At 42.6% G+C, this 22,863-nt stretch overlaps 1 protein-coding gene across 5 annotated transcripts in view; it reads right to left on the reverse strand.

Annotated features, from left to right (window-relative positions):
* dock4b (dedicator of cytokinesis 4b) overlaps positions 1 to 22,863 on the reverse strand; it is a 278,704-nt gene that overhangs the window by 70,624 nt on the left and 185,217 nt on the right. For all 5 annotated transcript variants that reach the window (XM_060903185.1, XM_060903186.1, XM_060903184.1 and 2 more), the window contains 8 exons: positions 21,296 to 21,430; positions 16,868 to 16,966; positions 15,455 to 15,549; positions 15,271 to 15,346; positions 13,577 to 13,677; positions 13,232 to 13,290; positions 12,930 to 13,078; positions 12,739 to 12,824 (listed from right to left, as the gene is read on the reverse strand). In XM_060903185.1, the coding sequence (XP_060759168.1) occupies positions 12,739 to 12,824; positions 12,930 to 13,078; positions 13,232 to 13,290; positions 13,577 to 13,677; positions 15,271 to 15,346; positions 15,455 to 15,549; positions 16,868 to 16,966; positions 21,296 to 21,430 (800 nt within the window). The remainder of the gene's footprint in view (positions 1 to 12,738; positions 12,825 to 12,929; positions 13,079 to 13,231; positions 13,291 to 13,576; positions 13,678 to 15,270; positions 15,347 to 15,454; positions 15,550 to 16,867; positions 16,967 to 21,295; positions 21,431 to 22,863) is intronic.

Here is a 22,863-nt window from a genome sequence, read left to right on the forward strand (position 1 = left end):
CAGTCAGGAACCATAATGCCTGTATTCTGACTCATCATCTCATATTCATCGTTTGATCTCAAACCCAAATGTCTTCGGTGTATCGCAAAAAAAAAAAAAAAAAAGGGCCTTCTTGTTCCGGCACATTCAGAGGGGACTGGCCCGAGTTTCCCAAAAGTATCATAAGCACAAAGATCATCATTAAATGGTAGAGTGAGCAGCACAATGAACATACTCTCTCTCTCCTAGTCAAGATGCTCTTAGCGTTAAGAGGCTTTTGGGAAACCCACCACTGTACTTCAAACAGGGAGGATGTTACTGAAGAAAATCTATTTCAGTCATGTGACATTACTGTAACCTTGACCCCATTTGGATCAATTCTAATGTCTAATCAGTTCATCTGGCGCTTAAATGAAACGTCCGTATAAATCTTGCAAATATTCAACCACTTGTTCTTGACATATTGCACTCATGAGAATCTCACACCCCCAACCAAAAAACAAAATGCCTCCACCACCAAGGGCAGGAAGCGTAAAACCACAACAGCAAATTCACAAACATGACATCATTAACTCAGAACAGAAAAGGGCGGTCCTAATTGAACATCGCATGCTTGTTGATGATTGGCTACCGAGTTTGACAATCATAATCACAACGCACAAATGGTTTAATGTGAAGTTACTCAAGCTGTTACACTGAGGAATAACCTGGATCTGAATAACCCGGCATCCTTTAGCTGAGTTTTCAATGTTCTCATATTAATGTTATGCCAAGTTAACAACGTAAGTAAAACATTAAACAAATGATCTTAAGATAAGATAAGCACAAATAAAAGTAGATTCCGTGGATGCATTAAGGCTCATATTTCTATATTTCTATACTACTAAAGGAAGGCTGTCTGTTTCTCTGTCTGTTCACCTATACAAATCGACACAGTTGGACGCACATACTCCATATTTTGCACATGGATTAGTAACACCCCAGAGGGGCCCAAGACAACATTTTCAATTTTCCAAAACATGGGATTAGTGCTAATCCAACACACTATCATTTCCCATAGGCTACATGCTCGCGCTAACACACTGCGCTAATCCAAGACACGATCATTTCCCATAGGCTACATGCTCACGCTAATACACTGCGCGCAGCCTCGGTGGGGAATCCCCTCCCCGACTCGCCTGAGAGTATCAATTGTTTGGGACCTCACAATCAACGCTCCGCTAGGGCCGGGTCTACGTCACTGAGGAGACGTGGGAAGCGATTTAGCCCCTGTGAAGAGCACCATTCAAAGGAGATCAGGTTCATGGACAATAACGACTAGTCCTCTATGAAAAAAAAAAATAAATAAATAAATAAAAGGGGCATGTTCGTTAGTATAGTGGACAGTATTTCTGCCTGTCATGTGGAAGACCAGGGTTCGATTCCCTGACGGGGAGGCTTTAAAAATTTCCAGGGTGGCACGGTGGTGTAGTGGTTAGCACAGTCGCTTCACAGCAAGGTCTGGGTTCGAACCCAGCGGCCGGCGAGGGCCTTTCTGTGTGGAGTTTGCATGTTCTCCCCGTGTCTGCGTGGGTTTCCTCCGGGTGCTCTGGTTTCCCCCACAGTCCAAAGACATGCAGTTAGGTTGACGTGGGGCGGCCTTGAGAATGAGAATCTCACACCCCCACCCCCAACCAAAAAACAAAATGCCTCCACCACCAAGGGCAGGAAGTGTAAAACCACAACACCAAATTCACAAACATGACATCATTAACTCAGAACAGAAAAGGGCGGTCCTAATTGAACATCGCATGCTTGTTGATGATTGGCTACCGAGTTTGACAATCATAATCACAAAGCACAAATGGTTTAATGTGAAGTTACTCAAGTTGTTACACTGAGGAATAACCTGGATCTGAATAACCCGGCATCCTTTAGCTGAGTTTTCAATGTTCTCATATTAATGTTATGCCAAGTTAACAACATCACTAAAACATTAAACAAATGATCTTGAGATAAGAAAAGCACAAATAAAAGTAGATTCCGTGGATGCATTAAGGCTCATATTTCTTTATTTCTATACTACTAAAGGAAGGCTGTCTGTTTCTCTGTCGGTTCACCTATACTAATCGACACAGTTGGACGCACATACTCCATATTTTGCACATGGATTAGTAACACCCCAGAGGGGCCCAAGACAACATTTTCAATTTTCCAAAACATGGGATTAGTGCTAATCCAACACACTATCATTTCCCATAGGCTACATACAGTGGGGTAAAAAAGTATTTAGTCAGCCACCAATTGTGCAAGTTCTCCCACTTAAAAATATGAGAGAGGCCTGTAATTTTCATCATAGGTACACTTCAACTATGAGAGACAGAATAGGGGGAAAGAATCCAGGAAATCACATTGTAGGATTTTTAATGAATTAATTGGTAAATTCCTCGGTAAAATAAGTATTTGGTCACCTACAAACAAGCAAGATTTCTGGCTCTCACAGACCTGTAACAACTTCTTTAAGAGGCTCCTCTGTCCTCCACTCGTTACCTGTATTAATGGCACCTGTTTGAACTCGTTATCAGTATAAAAGACACCTGTCCACAACCTCAAACAGTCACACTCCAAACTCCACTATGGCCAAGACCAAAGAGCTGTCAAAGGACACCAGAAACAAAACTGTAGACCTGCACCAGGCTGGGAAGACTGAATCTGCAATAGGTAAGCAGCTTGGTGTGAAGAAATCAACTGTGGGAGCAATTATTAGAAAATGGAAGACATACAAGCCCACTGATAATCTCCCTCGATCTGGGGCTCCACGCAAGATCTCACCCCGTGGGGTCAAAATGATCACAAGAACGGTGAGCAAAAATCCCAGAACCACACGGGGGGACCTAGTGAATGACCTGCAGAGAGCTGGGACCAAAGTAACAAAGGCTACCATCAGTAACACACTACGCCGCCAGGGACTCAAATCCTGCAGCGCCAGACGTGTCCCCCTGCTTAAGCCAGTACATGTCCAGGCCCGTCTGAAGTTTGCTAGAGAGCATCTGGATGATCCAGAAGAGGATTGGGAGAATGTCATATGGTCAGATGAAACCAAAATAGAACTTTTTGGTAAAAACTCAACTTGTCGTGTTTGGAGGAGAAAGAATGCTGAGTTGCATCCAAAGAACACCATACCTACTGTGAAGCATGGGGGTGGAAACATCATGCTTTGGGGCTGTTTTTCTGCAAAGGGACCAGGACGACTGATCCGTGTAAAGGAAAGAATGAATGGGGCCATGTATCGTGAGATTTTGAGTGAAAACCTCCTTCCATCAGCAAGGGCATTGAAGATGAAACGTGGCTGGGTCTTTCAGCATGACAATGATCCCAAACACACTGTCCAGGCAACTTCGTAAGAAGCATTTCCAGGTCCTGGAGTGGCCTAGCCCTAGCCAGTCTCCAGATCTCAACCCCATAGAAAATCTTTGGAGGGAGCTGAAAGTCCATGTTGCCCAGCTACAGCCCCAAAACATCACTGCTCTAGAGGAGATCTGCATGGAGGAATGGGCCAAAATACCAGCAACAGTGTGTGAAAACCTTGTGAAGACTTACAGAAAATGTTTGACCTCTGTCATTGCCAACAAAGGGTATATAACAAAGTATTGAGATGAACTTTTGTTATTGACCAAATACTTATTTTCCACCATAATTTACAAATAAATTCTTTAAAAATCAGACAATGTGATTTTCTGGATTTTTTTTTCTCATTTTGTCTCTCATAGTTGAAGTGTACCTATGATGACAATTACAGGCCTCTCTCATCTTTTTAAGTGGGAGAACTTGCACAATTGGTGACTGACTAAATACTTTTTTGCCCCACTGTAACTAAAACATTAAACAAATGATCTTGAGATAAAATAAGCACAAATAAAAGTAGATTCCGTGGATGCAGCCTTGGGCTGAAGTGCCCTTGAGCAAGGTACCGAAGCCCTGACTGCTCCCTGGGCACTGTAGTGTGGCTGCTCACTGCTCTGTGTGTGTGCATGTGTTCACTGCTTCAGATGGGTTAAATGCAGAGGATGAATTTCACTGTGCTTGAAGTGTGCATGTGAAAAATAAAGGTTTCTCTTCTCTATAAACATCCTCCAGCTCTCGGTTTTGCTCCATCTCTCTGATTCAGGCTCACTCACTGTAGCTAATCAGCAATGAGCATGTGAAATCCAACAAGGGCTTAACCTTTCCTTACGGAGTTAATATTAATGAGTAACTGTTGTGTTTTCATATTTGTTGTGGTGTTTTTAGTTTGTTAACATGTACTGCACTTACACGCCATCATACACTGCACTTTTTACAAGGTCAAACATTTATTTATTGTTTTTAATCACACTTCCTCATATCACTCTGACTGATGGTCTTACATAAGAGTAATGACACTTTAGAAGCTGAAAGCAGCAGAGTTTACCATGTTTAGTTACGATGATAAACCATATACAGTGGTCTGTCAAATTACAAATCCACTGGCTTTGAAATTGAATGAATGAAGAATATTAACTGGACATTAGCAGATGTTCAACACTGTGATTTGCCTATTTTTTTGCTCTTTCAGCTGATACACTGGCGCATGCCTTTCAATGTAGAACTCTATTCTGAATAAAACTCTTACCTGTGGTTTAGCAATGCTAACACGTCATGAAGGTTTAAATAATCAAGGAAGCCAAAACTGTGATTATAACATACAGTACCAGCCAAAAGTCTGGACACAGCTTCTAATTCAATGGCTTTCTTTATTTTTATTAATTAAAAGACGCGTCATGTCTAAAAGTAATGATGGATGTCGTTTCTCTTTACTTAGTTGACATAATATGGATTGCTACAGTTGTGGAATAGGGCTATTTACTGTATTTTTATTATTCATTATTTACTGTGGGGCGGCACGGTGGTGTAGTGGTTAGCGCCGTTGCCTCACAGCAAGAAGGTCCGGGTTCGAGCCCCGTGGCCGGCGAGGGCCTTTCTGTGCGGAGTTTGCATGTTGTCCGCGTGGGTTTCCTCCGGGTGCTCCGGTTTCCCCCACAGTCCAAAGACATGCAGGTTAGGTTAACTGGTGACTCTAAATTGACCGTGAGTGTGAATTGTTGTCTGTGTCTATGGTGGGGTTTACATTAGACCGTATCAGCGGATCATCAGATTAACGTTTTTAAAAACGATTAGTGTGCACACAGCAACGCCAATACACGATTCGCGTGCACACAGCAACGCCAATACACGGATACGCTAATCACATGACTAATTCGGCACGTAAGTTGAAATGTGTCAGTGCGGCTCATCGCTTCCTCCTCAGCGGCTGCGCTCCAAATCACTCCGCCCTGAACAGCGAGTGCCCTCTGGAGGGTGCGCATTCTGGCCCTGCGCAGCTCACAGAGCGCGCGAGTGTAGTGCACGAGCAGTGATTCGGGACTGAGCCGCTGTGCGCAAGTCACTTACCACTTGCAAGTGGAAGGATGGCAAGCCTAAAGACAATCATAACTACACAATGGGCAGTATTTGCATCAGTATTTTCATACTTTTATACTCTTTAATGAAAGGTGATACAAGGCGGAAGTCCGCGCCGTTTTTCAGCAGTCGCGTCACATGACCAACGCCAGCAAATCAGGAAGGTGGATGTCACAGTGACGTTGTCCAATGACGACGCCAGCTAGAGCTCAGCACAGCGTATCCGCGTATTCTCAATGTTTACACAGCACCGGATCAGACACGATCTGGATTGAATACGTGGACGCTGGCGGATTCCCGTTTCCCGGCGTTTCCAGGCGTTTTAATGTAAACGGACAGTGCATCCGCGAAGAAAACGAGACAGATACGGTCTAATGTAAACTTGGCCTATGTGTCAGCCCTGTGATGACCTGGCGACTTGTCCAGGGTGTACCCCGCCTTTCGCCCGTAGTCAGCTGGGATAGGCTCCAGCTTGCCTGTGACCCTGTAGAACAGGATAAAGCGGCTAGAGATAATGAGATGAGATGAGACTATTTACTGTTTGATCTCAGACGCATTAAAAAGGCAAGAAATTGCACTAATTATCTTTTGACGACGCACCTGTTAATTGAAAAGCATTCCAGGTGACTACCTCATAAAGCTGGTTAAGATGATGCTAATAGTGTGCAAAGCATCATCAAGGTAAACGCTGGCTACTTTGAAGAATCTAAAATATGAAACATGTACAGTGCTGTGCAAAAGTCTGAGGCACATGTAAAGAAATGCTGTTGACTTAAAAATGGCTTTAAAAATAATGAAATTAAATGTTTCAACATTAAAAATATACTATAAACAGTAATCAGTAAGCCGTAATAAATGAAACGAAGTCAATATTTGGTGTGAGACGACCCTTTGCTTTAAAAAAAATAGTAGTCTCAGGTCCAATAAGTGCAGTTTTATAAGGAAATGAGCTGTAGGTTTTACTGAGCATCTTACAGAACCAGCTACAGTTCTTCTGAACACTTTGACTGTCACACTCGCTTCTTCATTTTGCACCAAAACCCAGCAGCCTTCATTATGTTTTCTTTTTTTAATCTGAAAAGTGCTCTCTTATGTCATATGCCGCTCAGGTATAAACATTTTTTTTTTTCTGTAACATTTAATTTTGTGCTGGAAAACAAACGTTTGGAATCTAAAATGTTTTTGTACTGACTCAATAATATAGAAGTCATAAAACAGAAACCTGTCACAAAGTTTGTATGAAAACAATAGTGTGCCTAAGACTTTTGCATGGTTCTGTGTGTATATATATATATAAGTTCAATTTATATAGCGCTTTTCTCAAAACCCAAGGTCGCTTTACAATTATAGGGAGAGAAAAAAAGAAAAAAAAGTCCATCAAATAAAGGTCAGGATGTCATTCCAATGGTGTAGCAGCCACAGTCCCACCAAAAGGCGCACGAAAACAAGTCCCACACCGCCAGCACAGCCGCCACCGGGCAACATCACTCGGAACATCACGCCAAGCACTAAAGCACTGCTGCACAGAGCGCTGGACAACCACGATGTTAAAATGAGCAACGAGCTCACTGCAGTCCATAGCTAGGAGTACAGGCATCATTCACGGCGAACCAAGGCCTGGAGGGAACCGACGCCCAAAACTGGGTCCAGAGCTACACCACAACTGGCAGACAAAAACACCCAAACAAAAACAAACATCAAACTACACAAATCCAGGGGCGTTGTGGCTCAGGTGGCTAAGGCGCCATACCATAAATCCGGGGACCTGGGTTCAATTCTGACCTGAGGTCATTTCCCAATCCCTCCCCGTCTCTCTCTCCCACTCATTTCCTGTCCTGTCTCTACACTGTCCTATCCAATAAAGGTGAGAAAAAAAAAGCCCAAAAAAACTACACAAATCCAAAAAATATATTTTTTTTTTTACATTTTTGTTTACCACATAATTCCATTTATTTTTTTCGCGGTCCGGTTTCCATCAAATCATGCGCTCTGATTGGCTGGTGAGCGGGTCCGTATCCTACGATACAGACCCCAGTTACGGACCCCAGTTACGGACCTCTGGTGACTCGCTTGCTCACAACAACAAACATAATAGCAATTTTTGTCAATGTTTATCTTTTTTTTAAATAAGATTTATTTATAAGATTTTTGGTAAACATCTTATAAATTTTTGCCAGCATTTCTCAGGAGAATAGCATTAATTTTACATCATGGATAGTGATAACGACAGTTTTCACAGCGAAAGCGAGTTTTACTACCCTGAGGAAGAAGAAATAAAATAAAACATTTCAGGAGAAAGCTAAAAACCTCCAACTGTTGCCAATGCCGAGCAAAAACATGGCTGAATCCTGAATGACTCAATTTTGTATAAATAGGGGACTACATAGGGGGCAAAATGTAGTTTTTTTCCTGCCATGGAAGTGCACTTGTATACCGAGGAGGAAGCCATTTGCATTACAGCCGTGAATGAGGATTCAAAATGGCGGCTCGGCTCGGTTTTCCCTTTCGGGCGCTCTCGTTTTCTGTTAGAATTTGGTAAAGAAAAAAATAAATATATTATTTATCAGCTTAAGGTTGGTCCGTATGGTGAAATACCGTGACCTTGGCCTTGAATACTGACCTCAGCCCAGAGGGCCTCGCTCAGTACTTTCAATACCTCGGTCACAGTATTTCACAATACGGACCTCCCAGCTGGTAAATAACACACACATATATATATATATATATATATATATATATATATATATATATATATATATATATATATATATAAAAATCTCCTTCTCACCCCCCGGGGGGGTGGGGGGGGGTGGTATCCATGTCATCCTCAAGCTCGGGTCCTCTACCAGAGGCCTGGGAGTTTGAGGGTTCTGCGCAGTATCTTCGATGTTCCTAGGACTGCGCTCTTCTGGACTGAGGCTTCAGATGTTGTTCCTGGGATTTGCTGGAGCCACTCTCCCAGTTTGGGGGTTACTGCCCCAAGTGCCCCCACTACCACGGGGACCACGCAACCCTTGACCTTCCACATCCGTTCCAGCTGCTCTTTCAACCCTTGATACTTCTCAAGTTCCTCATGTTCCTTCTTCCTGATGTTGGCGTCAGCTGGGATCGCCACATCTATCACCACCACCCTCTTCTGCTCTTTGTCCATCACCACTATGTCCGGTTGGTTAGCCAGGATCTGTTTGTCAGTCTGGAAGCTGAAGTCCCACAGAACCTTGGCCCTGTTGTTCTCAGCCACCTTCTGTGGTATGGCCCATTGGGACTTGGGTACTTCTATTCCATACTGGTTGCAGATGTTCCTGTATACTATCCCAGCCACTTGGTTGTGCCTCTCCATGTACGCTGATCCAGCTAGCATCTTACACCCTGCTACTATGTGCTGGACTGTTTCAGGGGCTTCTTTGCACAGTCTGCATCTTGGGTCTGATCTACTCTGGTAGATCCTGGCCTCTATGGCTCTTGTGCTTATGGCCTGTTCTTGTGCTGCCATGATTAGTGCCTCTGTGCTGTCTGTCAGTCCTGCATTATCCAGCCACTGGTAGGATTTCTTGATATCAGCCACTTCCTCTATCTGACGGTGGTACATACCATGTAGGGGTTTGTCTCTCCAGGTTGTCTGTTCCTCCTCCTCCTCTGCACTCTCATCAGGGTTCTGCTGCCTGAGACATTCACTTAGCAGTTCATCCTTTGGGGCCATCTTTCTGATGTATTCTCGGATTTTCGATGTTTCATCCTGGACCGTGGTCTTGACGCTCACTAGCCCTCGGCCTCCCTCTTTCCGCTTAGTGTATAGTCTCAGGGCGCTGGACTTGGGGTGGAACCCTCCATGCATGGTGAGGAGCTTTCTAGTCTTGATATCTGTGGCTTCTATCTCCTCCTTTGGCCAGTTTATGATGCCAGCGGGGTATCTGATGACTGGTAGTGCGTACATGTTGATGGCTCGGACCTTGTTCTTACCATTCAGCTGACTTTTCAGGACCTGCCTTACTCTCTGGAGGTATTTGGCTGTGGTTGACTTCCTTGTGGCTTCTTCATGGTTTCCATTAGCCTGTGGGATGCCAAGGTACTTGTAGCTGTCTTGGATATCACCTATGTTGCCCTCTGGTAGGTCAATCCCCTCAGTCCGGATCATCTTGCCTCTCTTTGAGACCATCCGGCCACACTTGTCCAATCCGAATGACATCCCTATGTCATCGCTGTAGATCCGGGTGGTGTGGATCAGCGGGTCTATTTCTCGCTCGTTCCTGGCATACAGCTTGATGTCATCCATGTAGAGCAGGTGGCTGATTGTTGCCCCACTACGGAATCGGTACCTGTAGCCGCTCTTCGTGATGATCTGACTGAGGGGGTTCAGGCCTATGCAGAACAGCAGTGGTGATAGCGCATCTCCTTGGTATATGCCACACTTGATGTTGACTTGGGCAATGAGTTTTGAGTTGGCCTCTAGGGTTGTCTTCCACATTTCCATTGAGTTCTGGATGAAGGTCCTTAGGTTCCTGTTGATCTTATACAGTTCCAGACATTCCAGTATCCATGTGTGTGGCATTGAGTCATAGGCTTTCTTGTAGTCAATCCAGGCAGTGCACAGGTTGGTCTGTCTCTTCTTACAGTCTCGGGCGACTGTTCTATCGACCAGTAGCTGGTGCTTGGCTCCTCTGGTGTTACTGCCAATTCCTTTCTGTGCCTCGCTCATGTATTGAGCCACATGCTTACTCATTTTTGCCGCAATGATGCCTGACAGGGCCTTCCATGTTGTGCAGAGACAGGTAATTGGCCGGTAGTTGGATGGGATGGGTCCCTTCTGGGGGGTCCTTCATGATTAGGACTGTCCTGCCTTGGGTTAGCCATTCTGGGTGGGTTCCATCCCTCAGCAGCTGGTTCATCTGTGCTGCTAGGCGTTCATGGAGTGCAGTTAGCTTCTTCAGCCAGTACGTATGGATCATATCGGGGTGACATCTGTCCAGCTCTTCATCTTTGACACTCTTTCTTGGATGTCTGCCATTGAGATGGTTACTGGTTCTTGTTCTGGGAGGTTGCTGTGGTCAGCTCTTAGGTCCACTAACCATTGGGCATCGGTGTTGTGTGATGCCGTTCTTTCCCATATGTCTTTCCAGTATTTTTCCACCTCAGCTCTTGGTGGGTCTGACCGGTTGTTGTTCCCCTGCCACTGAGAGTACACCTTGGCTGGTTCAGTGGAGAACAGCTTGTTTATTCTCCTGGCCTCTCCCTCCTTGGTGGCCAGGAGAATAAACCGGGTGGCCAGAGCTGTTAGTCGCTGTTTGGCAGTTTCGAGTGCCTCTGGTATGGAGAGTGAGTTGTACTTCCTGGGTGCCCCTTTATTCACCATGTTCTCTTTCTGTAGTTCAGCTAGCTGGCTAACTTCTCTCCGTGCTGCCTTTATCTTGGCCTCTAATCGTCTCTTCCATGGTGGATACTGTTTATGTCCCGAGCCCACCTTGTGTCCAAGCATCTCCATGATTACTGTTGCTGTACTGTGTATCAGCTTGTTGGTCTCAGTGATGGTTCTTGTGGAGATTGTCTTCAGAGCAGCATTCACATCTACTAGTAGATCTTCTGAAGGTACTTGGCAACTCAGCTTCGGTATTCGTCGGGGGCTCCAGGTTTCCAGTTGGGTCACGATCTTCCTTCTCAGGTCAGCAGCTCTTGTGTTGAGGCTGTTAGGTGTTGGGGCTTGGTACCCAATCTCTGGTTGTGGGGATGATGACATCTCCCCGCTGACCTGTCTTCGTCGGGGGCTCCAGGTTTCCAGTTGGGTCACGATCTTCCTTCTCAGGTCAGCAGCTCTTGTGTTGAGGCTGTTAGGTGTTGGGGCTTGGTACCCAATCTCTGGTTGTGGGGATGATGACATCTCCCCGCTGACCTGTCTTCCTGGCTCCCCCTTGCCGTAGCATCGTTGTTGTATTTCATTAATCTCTAGTTGTGATAGCAGATTTCGATTACAGATGTTGGAACACTGGGCTAATAGCTGTTTCTTTGTTAGCCTTGATTGTGGGTTTCGAAGTATCCAATGGTCCCACATTCGCTGCATGTATCCCCTCTCTCTGGGACTGCTTGTATAGTAGCATTCCAGCAACTCCGTATTTTCTGTCCTCGTCCATCGATGTCTTGTTCCAGTAGCCCATTTCAGTAGTTTGCCCTGGTTCCCTAGCAACTGACGCAGACCTTGTTGACCCGGGCGACGTCTGAGCCGGTATGACTCTATCAGTTATGTCTTCACTCATTCCTGAGGTAGGCCGATATATCATGAGGGGTCTTGCCTAAGGACCCTTACTGGATGATGTTTTGCCCCGACCGGGATTCGAACCCCGATCTCCTGCGTCGTAGTCAGTGAGCATTACCACTGTACTATCCAGCTGAGATATATATATATATATATATATATATATACGGCATGCCGTTCAGGAAATTAATCTTTGAATATATTGAATGAACCTTTGAATATATGGAATGAAACCCTAAATATATGGAATGAAACTCTGAATATATGGAATGAAACTTGGCTGACGTCATGAAGGCACTGCCGCCGTCCTGCAGCAAAAATGAGTCAGTCGGCTCGGGATTTGGTTGTGGGTATTTTAAATAATAAAGACGTTGTTAACACTCTGGTGAATGCTTGTGGTTTTATTAGTGTTTACTTCTTTTATGTGCAACGAAGCTACGGTGACAAAGTCATTTCCCTCGTGGATCATTAAAGTCTGTCTAAGTCTAAATCTATGCTTGTGCAATTGCCGATCGTGGCGAATGTTAGCATTAGCATATACATTAATTTTGCCATTAACATTAGCCGGAAGCTAACGCATATTTGTATAACGGTAGTTTCTGTATATAAAACTAATTTGTAAATTTTGTTTGTCGAGTTTTACAGCGTTTCTCAATATACTCTAATACTCTCCTCTGAGTCAGAGTTTTTCTTGGGACCTGTTGTCTATCTGCCAAGCTGTGGGAGCGGGGGCAGAATACAAAGTTTCATTCCATATATTCAAAGATTAATTTCCTGAACTGAATTTTTTCCATTAACAAAAAAAAAAATATATATATATATATATATATGTGTGTGTGTGTGTGTGTGTGTGTATGTGTTCCAGATGTTATTTCATAGTTGTGATGTCTTCAGTATTGTTCTACAATGTAGAAAATCGTCAAAATACAGAAAAACCTATAAATGAGTAGGGGTGTACAAACTTTTGACTGGTACTGTACTTAACTGTGCAGTCCCAGAAGTACCTGTGAAAAACTTTCTGAATATGAGAAATAAAATCAGAATATGCTGTCACTCACATGCTGTTGAAGAGCTCCCGGTAAGTTTCATCACCCTTTCCTACTGACATCAGACTGTCGAGCTTGTCTATAAGTTTCGCCTCCACCTAAGACAGATCATCGCCCAGGCTTAGAGGTTAAACTGTTCCATGAGTAATTAAACAGAGTATTTTCACACTCGCTCACTGAAGCAGTAGGGGGCACTGTTGTACCTGTTTGAAGTTGCCGCTGCGGCGCTGTTCCCAGTCCATCATATCGTGAAAGATGGGGATCATCACGTTCCTTAGATCCGGCTGAGGAACCAGAGTCACCTCGAGGAACGGGCCGATCATAGCAGGGATGAAGTTTAACTTGTGTTCTCCTTTAATAGCAAGGCAGTGAAGTTGACAGAAAGACAGATGGAAATTTGCATTAGTAAAATCATTTACATTATTTTATCGCAAATTATTATTCTTTAAACATTTTTGGGGGCAGGAAAAGATTAAGATTATGGATTATGTTATCAATCTCTTACCTAGATTCTGCCACATACTGAAGATTTCACAGCCCATCATCACTCTCATATCTCCGTATCTACACACACACACACACGCACACACACACACAAATCTAACAAATGCTGAACCAGCATAAACAGCTGCATTACAAATGCGCATGAATGTGAGTAAAGTCACACCAATAACTGTTAATAATAACTGAATAAATACACAATATTTTCTTTGTATTTTGCAACTTTTACAGCTTTTATAATTTTTTTCATTTCACGCTGACCCAACTGCAAACATCGCATAATATTCAGTGCAACACAGTACAGTATGCGATATGTTGTGTAAAGCAGAGGCGTGTATGAGATACTCACTTTTCTAGAATTTTCTTGCGCTTCGAAGGAGAGAAGGTCTCAAGCTGGAGGCAGGGCTGGTTGATGAAGATTACAGATAGATAGAAGTACGAGTCCCAGACCTATATTAAACACACATGAACAAACATACACAAACACACACCCAGTGTCAGTGAGGATGCATTCACACACACACACACACACACACACACACACACACACACACACACACACACACACCCTTCATCTGTGATGGTTTTACAGAATGTAACTGTACAAGTCCATCCATCCATTATCTCTAGCCGCTTATCCTGTACAGGGTCGCGGGCAAGCTGGAGCCTATCCCAGCTGACTACGGGCAAAAGGCGGGGTACACCCTGGACAAGTCGCCAGGTCATCACAGGGCTGACACATAGAGACAAAAAAAACATTCACACCTACGGTCAATTTAGAGCCACCAATTAGCCTAACCTGCATGTCTTTGGACTGTGGAGGAAACCGGAGCACCCGGAGGAAACCCACGCGGACACGGGGAGAACATGCAAACTCCACCAGTGGCGGCTCCAGAGATTTTTCCTTAGGGTGGCAAAGGAGGGGCATAGGTTCCAGGAAGGGGGCATAGGTTGTCGATGCAGCAGTTTATGCAAATCGTAGAAATCATTTTTTTACTTGCGCTCAAGAAAGACTCACAATCAAGTCATCTTGTCAAATATGTACTGAGCTATTGTACCATCAAGGAAAATGGATTAAACCATCTAAACCATCTTTTCTGAAAGTATATTCCCAAGCAATGAATGGAACTATTCTGCCCTAGCGATGTATCAAAAAATAGACAGATAGCGAACGGTTTAGATTGTGGATCTTTACTGAAGACTTCAAACTTATACAGATGTGTTCAACCTCAATTTCCGTAAAACTAAAAGAAACAAATTAAGTATATCACTAAACTGAATAGCACACAGGCGAAAACGCAAGCTAGGCTGACCTGCTAGTAATGCTAACACACAACACACAAGTTGTTTACTTTCTAGAGCCTATCACTTTACAAAACTATTAGCTTTCATTTCGTTGCCTAGCATACACAGAAAGTAAAACATAACTTACAGGTATAGCTACTACCGGAACCTAGCGAGACAGCACTCCATACATCCAACCAATGACGTTGCCTCATCAGACGTCGAGCATTCAGAAGAATCATAACAGAAGAACGTCTCTCTCTGGGTGAAACCATTTCAAAATTCCATTGGTGGGGTGGGGTGTGAAATAACGTAAATGACAGTAGGTAGAGATGAGATGAGGGCTTAGTATTCTGTAGATAGATAATTGAATTTCAAAAATGTGTTTTAATAAATAATTCTTTTTAAAATAGGGGGGCAACTGTGGTGGCAAGACATATTTTTACAGTGGCAACTGGCATCTTTTGCCACCCCTTAAAACCGCGCCTGAACTCCACACAGAAAGGCCCTCGTGGGCCTCTGGGCTCAAACCCAGAACCTTCTTGTTGTGAGGCAACAGTGCTAACCACTACACCACTGTGCCACCCAACTGTATAAGTCAATGACACTAAATAGTTCCTGTTTCTTGTCAACCACACCAGGATCAGTGGTGTGTGTTGGCACCCAGGAGAGGAGTACAATTAACACACAGCAAGAAGCCACAGTTTGAACACACAGTCTGAGTCACAGGCACAGACACACACACCGATACATACATACCTTATAATCAAACCTGTCATTGAGAAAATTTTTCCTCAGAGCATCTGACAGGTAAAGCACTGTTGTGATGATGACACTGGAAATCAAACATGTGCATCAATCAGCACGATCGCAAGCACTACAACGTTCCTTTATTAATTTACCTTCATCTCAGAGAGAGAGAGAGAGAGAGAGCAGTTCTTACTTATTAGTGACGAGCCGCATGACTGTCCAGTCTTTAGGAAACATCTCAGGCCGGATCAGGATTCGGAACACGGTGAAAATCTGCAGGAGGAAATCCTGAGAGAAACAAAGACAATTCAGTTACTGAAAACAAGAAAATATCCCAATCTTAACATGACATTCAAAATGACTAGTGGATCAGCGGACAGGCCAAAATTCTCATCTCATCTCATCTCATCTCATCTCATTATCTGTAGCCGCTTTATCCTGTTCTACAGGGTCGCAGGCAAGCTGGATCCTATCCCAGCTGACTACGGGCGAAATGCGGGGTACACCCTGGACAAGTCGCCAGGTCATCACAGGGCTGACACATAGACACAGACAACCATTCACACTCACACTCACACCTACGGTCAATTTAGAGTCACCAGTTAACCTAACCTGCATGTCTTTGGACTGTGGGGGAAACCGGAGCACCCGGAGGAAACCCACGCGGACACGGGGAGAACATGCAAACTCCACACAGAAAGGCCCTCGCCGGCCACGGGGCTCGAACCCGGACCTTCTTGCTGTGAGGCGACAGCGCTAACCACTACACCACCGTGCCGCCAGGCCAAAATTGTATATCAATTATTATAAATTACTAAGATTGCCTTCACTTGTCAGCTCAGTGATATTGCAAAAGTATGGAATCCAAGGCAAAATGTACTGAAAACCATATTTAAAATTCACCAGCCCAATTATAGCGACGTCGCTTCAGAGAAATCTTGGTTTGAATTTTAAGAAATGAAAATTCGTTTTTTTCTGAAGTAATTCCGTTCCTGACTTTTCTTTCCTCAAAAAAGTTTTTGCGTTCAGAGTTAAACATCGCCAATTTTTCTGTTCTTTTTTTAGGGTCAAAAGATACTCCATACAGGGTGAAGTTTTTGATTTAATGCCATTATCCTGAGGACTGCAACTAAGAAAGTTACCGCATTTTGCTGTGAATGTAATTCCATTACCGAAAAACTTCCCATATACTGTGGGGAACTATGAATTTTTGATGTTTTTTAGTTTGTGATTCAAAGCAAAAAGAGAGAAATTACACTGAACTGTGACACAACACACTATTTATTCTTACTAGTTCATTTGAAGGCCCATATAAACAGCTCTAAATCAATCATTCACTAACCGGTTCTTCAAATTATTCCTGTTTATCTCAGAAACCCACTGCACATCTGTTTTAATCTAAACATGATGTCAGATTTATGCTTGACGCAGCCACGCTGGCACAAGGCTGTAATTATATTTACTGTAGCTGGGAGCCTTGGTGGCCGTCTGCTCAGCAGTTTGGCAAAAAAGTAATGTTTTAAAGCAAATTTACAAGTCGTTGCTGGTATATTCCGTGTATGAGCACATCTGTTCATAAAAAGCAGTGCTCCGGGGCCCTTCTCACCCTCAGCTCGTCTTTATTGGTGAAACGCTGAAGATGCTGCTGGTAGTGCTGATCTCCCATCTGCTTCAGGAGAGCCAAAAGACAAGACACAAACTCCCCCTGAAACGTAGATATAGATACATGCACACACATCAACAACCGGTGTCAACTTAAAACATGACACAAAATTCAACAGTATGACAATTTTAAGTGGCTACGTTTTGTTTTGCACCTGTTTAATTCCCATAACAGAAAGTTTAACCAAACCTGCCCACACACATTCAACTGCACCTGCAAATGAACAAACTTACAAAATTTGGCAGAATTTCAAAAATGTACACAAGCTAGGTCATTTAAACCAGTGTTTGTCAACCACTGGTAATGAGCCGCGAAGCGCCATCTAGTGGGCCGTTAAATTTTTTCAAGTTTGAAGCCAAATACTAAATAGTTCAGGATGTCGTAGGATCCCAAATCCGGTAGCTGGTTTGCCGTACACTTTTCAAGTGGAATAAATACATTTGTGGGTAAATTAAGAAGAACAAGCCTTTATTTTGTCACATGTAACCCGTGCACAAGCACACACACACACACACACACACACACACACACACACACAGAGAGCGAGAGAGAGAGAGCAGCGGGCTGAATAAATAAATACATTTGTGGGTAAATTATATGGATCTGTGATGCCTGCTGGAAGAGAATAGCAGGGAGGATTGAGAATCGAACAGCTGTGGTTTGTTTACACTTGATAATAAAGCTTGTAGCATCCTAGCAACCACCGCAAAGACACTTTCAAAAATCCAAAAATTCCCCCTTCCCCAGGCAAAAATGATACAGGATTTATCTTGTAGTGTCCTGATCCCCAGATCTTTAACCCAGCCACATATAAAAAGTTGTATGTCTACACGATCTTCCAGGTTTTCATTTATTTGTCCTGAGACGCCTCACCAAATCCAGGGACACATGTCTGGCGAAACGAATCCGAGATAATCGCAAAAGAAGCATTTTTTTTTTCGAAATTTGTGATTTTCGTTTTTTTCCATAATGTGCAAGTTGAGATCTTGAAGAATGCAATCAGTATTTCAGATAATAGATTGTTTTGTTGGAAAAGCATAAATTTTTTGTTGCAAATTGTCTCGTTTTTGTCAGGACTGCAGCCTGCTGGGGGGTGTGGGTAAATTACCATATGGGCCATTCACATGATGATTTAAGTCTTGTGGGTTTTTTTTTTCGCCAATCAGCTGTATGATACGAGCTGAGCGCATGGCTACTTAAGCTGCATACAGGCATGTAATTTCACTATGGAATGAGCAAGCTAAACAGAGCGCAGAGGAGCTGAAACACCGCGAAGCAAACAGATGCACGGTAGTTACATCGGAGATAACCATTTCTAGCAAAAAAACAACCAAAAGGAAGTGTTCTAGGACTACATTCCATCGGAGGCATTGATGTGTGCAAGGCGCCGTTTCTCTTTCTGATGGGGTAAGTTTATTAATCTAAGGCTGTGTGGTTATTTTTGCATGTAACGGAGAGTGTTGTGGTTTGGTTACATGAAACTAGTGTTGTGTTAGTTGTGTTATCATCGTGCTATCTTTCTTTCTTACGGTGTGAGTAATTTTTCAACCACAAAATGTTAAAGTATACTTTAGGACTTATTTTTGTACTTCATAATTGTTTTGGGCATACTTTGCATGGAAGGAAAATTGACGTGGTGATCTTTGTTTACATGAAAGTAGCATCGTGCTAGCGAGTAGGGGGTAGAACTTTCCTTAATGTCATGCAAATGAGCACCATTATGTGCCCGCCCTACACCCAGAGTAGCTGAGATGGAAAACTTTGAGGGCGATTTTCTCCCTTTTCTGTTTTAAGAAGTATACACTTTCAAAAGGCCACACATTCTTCAATTCAAATATTGTCAGATCTCCACATGGAAGGCATCATTGGAAAGCTTAGAAACTGTACTTTCTGAATCTGTCAATAACTCAAAATGCCCCCGGGCCGACATGTGTCCCTGGATTCTGTGATCTGACACCAATGTCTGCAGCACCAGGTAGTTTGAGATGTCGGGAACTCAACGAATGGATCATTTTCCAACTCATAATGAATGAAAGAATGAATAACTTTATTTAAACACGATAAGTTGATCAGCAGAGCTGGTGGGGTTGTGCATGTACAGATACAAATAATTACAAATACAAAAGATTAAATATATACACAATCTTTAAAAAAAACCTTAAAATCTGTTGACTATCTTCTGTTAATTATCTTCACATTAAGTAATTTAATAGTATGCATAACTATTGTCTTAGTATTTAGTTCCGGCTACAATAGGATCAAAATGTATTCTACTAATGTTAATGTCAAACTTAGCGAGTAATTTTTTCTTTCATAGGAAAAATCCTTCTTTGTTAGCGTGTAAGGATCTAATCCCATTGAGTGGTTTCTATATCCACTTCTTTTGAGATGTACTTCTTGGTTTTAATAACTTGCTTGTTTGCTGTCCACAAAGTTCTTGTGTTCATGTACCGGACTCCACTTTTGGATCATTAACCCCTTTTGACTGAGAATGCCCTGCATGCATGGTTTGGCTCCTGGCACATCCATACAGTTTTAAATACAAAACCTACAATTAAAACCAGTTTGTTTTTATTGCATTTATTTAATTCCTGGGCTCCCATCTGTAACAGGGAGTGATGTTACATCCCATTAATACACATTACAGTAGGTTATTAGATTCTAATAGAATAGATGAGCCAAAATAATTGAGGATCTTTGTTAATGGGCTCCGACTTGTTACAAGTACGAATAGGTGGGCCTTAAAGTAGAAAAGGTTGAGACCCCTGGTTTAAACCACAGTGGCTCAGACCAGAATAAAGAAGTTATTGATGAATGAATGAGGTAAGTGTGTCATGTTGGTAAATGCAGCATGAACAACCTTGTTATTAAACAAGGCCTTCATAACTAACTAACTAAACTCAGTGTATAAAAGTAAAGACTTTGCTCTCATGACTAAAGACTACGTTCAGACTGCACCCTGAAACGACCCATATCCGATTTTTTTGCCCATATGCGACCTGTATCCGATTTGTTATTGACAATCTGAACGACACAGATCCGATTTTTTCACATGCGACCCAGGCCGCTTGGATATGTGGTCCTAATTCCGATGCATATCCGTTATTTTCACATGCGACTGCAGTCTGACCGGACAGGTCGCATTCATGCGACCTACACGTCATCAACAAGAGACAAACGTCACTATTCTGCGTTGGCTAATCCCGCCTCTTTGGTGGAAAACAACAACATTTGTACAGTTTTCAGAATTTAAATAGACTTTTATAGAATTGATCAAGCTAATGGTGGATTTGGTAGGGACCTGGATGTTAAATCATCCTGTATTACAAGATTATAAGATTGTTCTGGAAATTTCCAGTAATTTGACACCTTCGGTCTCATTAGTCTGCTGCCCACATTAATCAGATTATTGTGTGAGTTCCGCCGCCGCCACAAAAACCACATCGCCTCATCTCCATGCTTTACTTGCAAACTTGAAGAGTGCGCTTTTTTTTTGTTTACGTATTCTACGTAGATGTGCTTATTACGTGTCAATTTGCGCATGCGGGACACTTTTGGGTCGTTTTCCGTTCATATTGGAGATCGCATACAAGTCTCATATAATTGGTAATGTGAACGGCCTAACAAAAAAATCGGATTTCACAACAAATCGGATATGGGTCGTTTCAGGTTGCAGTCTGAACGTAGTGTTATTGTCCTGCTACATGGCTCTAAACTGAAGAGACATGTCCGTGAACTTGAAGTGGAGAACAAACATCATATGACTCCATTCAACTACAGTAACACTGTCACTTCACTAATCCGGCCAGCAGGTTCACGTCCTTTCTCCAGCTCAGTGGTCCACAGTAGACGAAAGTCCACCAGCCGGTGACCCCTGCACTGATGAATTTATGATATATGTCCAAAAAAAGTGTAATACCGGTACATGCCATTATACAAACAAGAAATAAACAGCTCTGGTGAACACAAAAACATCAAATGCCAGAAAGAAATCGACTCCACACTCATCTCCTGCTCTATTGACACAGTGCTGATTGAGCACAGACCGGTGAGTAAATAACAGAAAGGTCAGTGGAGCTACAGAAAAGCAGCATTCAATAGAAAGACAGTGAGGTCGGCATCTACAATACAGCATGACACAAAAAGCACAGATCACATCTAAAGCAAAAACTTTCCCACAGTTCACCTGATGCAATGAGGCTTTGAAGTATAAAGGGCTTTGGCTGCTGCACAGTAATTAATGGACCCTCAAGGGCTTTTGTCTTTTTTTTTTCCAGATTTTTTTCTTCCCTTTATTCTTTTTTCCCCCTCCTCCGTTATGCACAGTATCGCCCTCACTGTAATTCTCATGCTTTGTCTTTGTTCTCTCACCGTGACATCCTGACTCTGAGGACGCAGGGTCGACGCTGGGGTTTGCGGACGGTTGGAAATCTCCAGTATGGTCCTCAATAACACACTCAGCAAGCTCTCCACTATCAGATCCACTTCTTCAGATATGGCTGGCTCCTACACACACACACACACACACACACACACACACAAGCACACGTATTTAACAACTGTTTAATGATTGTTTTAGTATAAATACACAGGTGATTTTTTAAAAAAAAATTTAAAAATCATATGAAAAAAATCATTTAGTTCAAACTTCAAAAGCGACATGCAAATGTAATAAAGGCGCTGCGCAGACTTGCGTCACTGATCTATGCCAAGTCACATAAAATACTTTGTTTTGAAATAGACTAAATAAATCACAATTCCACCTTACCCTTGAATAGTTTTAAAAAAAACTTCATAGCATCTTTAGTGCTTTTAGGAACAGTATTTTCTTTCATTACTTGTAATTCTTCCTCACTTACGGTGACAAAGTGATTGGTAACCGTTTCGCCGAGTCGCTCGAGGTGATGATCAAGAAATAGTCCAAATCTATCGACCAATCTGTGCATGTGATTTCTTATAATCTCCTCCGTATTTATTTATATATATATATATATATATATATATATATATATATATATATATATATATATATATATATATATATATATACACACACACACACATACACACTTATTCTATCCACTTTCACTGGATATGAGCAATCGCGTGCTCTGATTGGCTACTCTACTACTAGGATATCAGCTCATATACCATGAGCAGAGAAAAACAAAATGGCGGCGCGTATCAAGTCAGATATATCACTTTATTCTCAAGTATTTAAAAGAAACAGAAATAGCTAAATAAAAGATATAAAATAAAAGGGTTTTTTTTTCCCTCAATATCTCGTGTTCCACATTCCAGCCCAGTTGGTGGCGGTAATGAACCTTTAAGTTGGTTTGCCAACCGCCAAAAAGAAGAAGAAGAAGAAAATGGCGGAGCGTGTTACTGAACCAACCGAGGATGAAATAAAAACTCTACTTGAAAACAAAACCCCCCAAAATACAAAAAAATAGCAACAAAATATGGAATAAAAGTATTTGATGGTAAGAATGTCTCTTTTTTTATTTTTCAAGAATTATTATTGTCACATTTTTCACAAATTGCTCCTGTCATTTCGCCGGTTTGTTTACATTCTAAGTGGAAATGATTTTGTCGGACGTTTTGTATCAAGTTTTTATTCATCGAATTTGCAAAAAGTACAAATAAAAATGCTCTGTTTCTCAAAATCCAGTGAATGTGGATAGAATAAAACAGTTATTCCACTCAATCTCGTCATACATGGCTTATAGCTGACTCTGTGCTGTGTGCCTCGTTGGCTATCAGCTCACATACGACTCGATTTCATGGAATAACTATTAAAGTCACTATTCCATTCCATAGACACTGAAAAAGGGGCGGCACGGTGGTGTAGTGGTTAGCGCTGTTGCCTCACAGCAAGAAGGTCCGGGTTCGAGCCCTGTGGCCGGCGAAGGCCTTTCTGTGTGGAGTTTGCATGTTCT

The sequence above is a fragment of the Neoarius graeffei genome, chromosome 21 (assembly GCF_027579695.1).
Source record: "Neoarius graeffei isolate fNeoGra1 chromosome 21, fNeoGra1.pri, whole genome shotgun sequence".
NCBI classification, from domain to species: domain Eukaryota; kingdom Metazoa; phylum Chordata; class Actinopteri; order Siluriformes; family Ariidae; genus Neoarius; species Neoarius graeffei.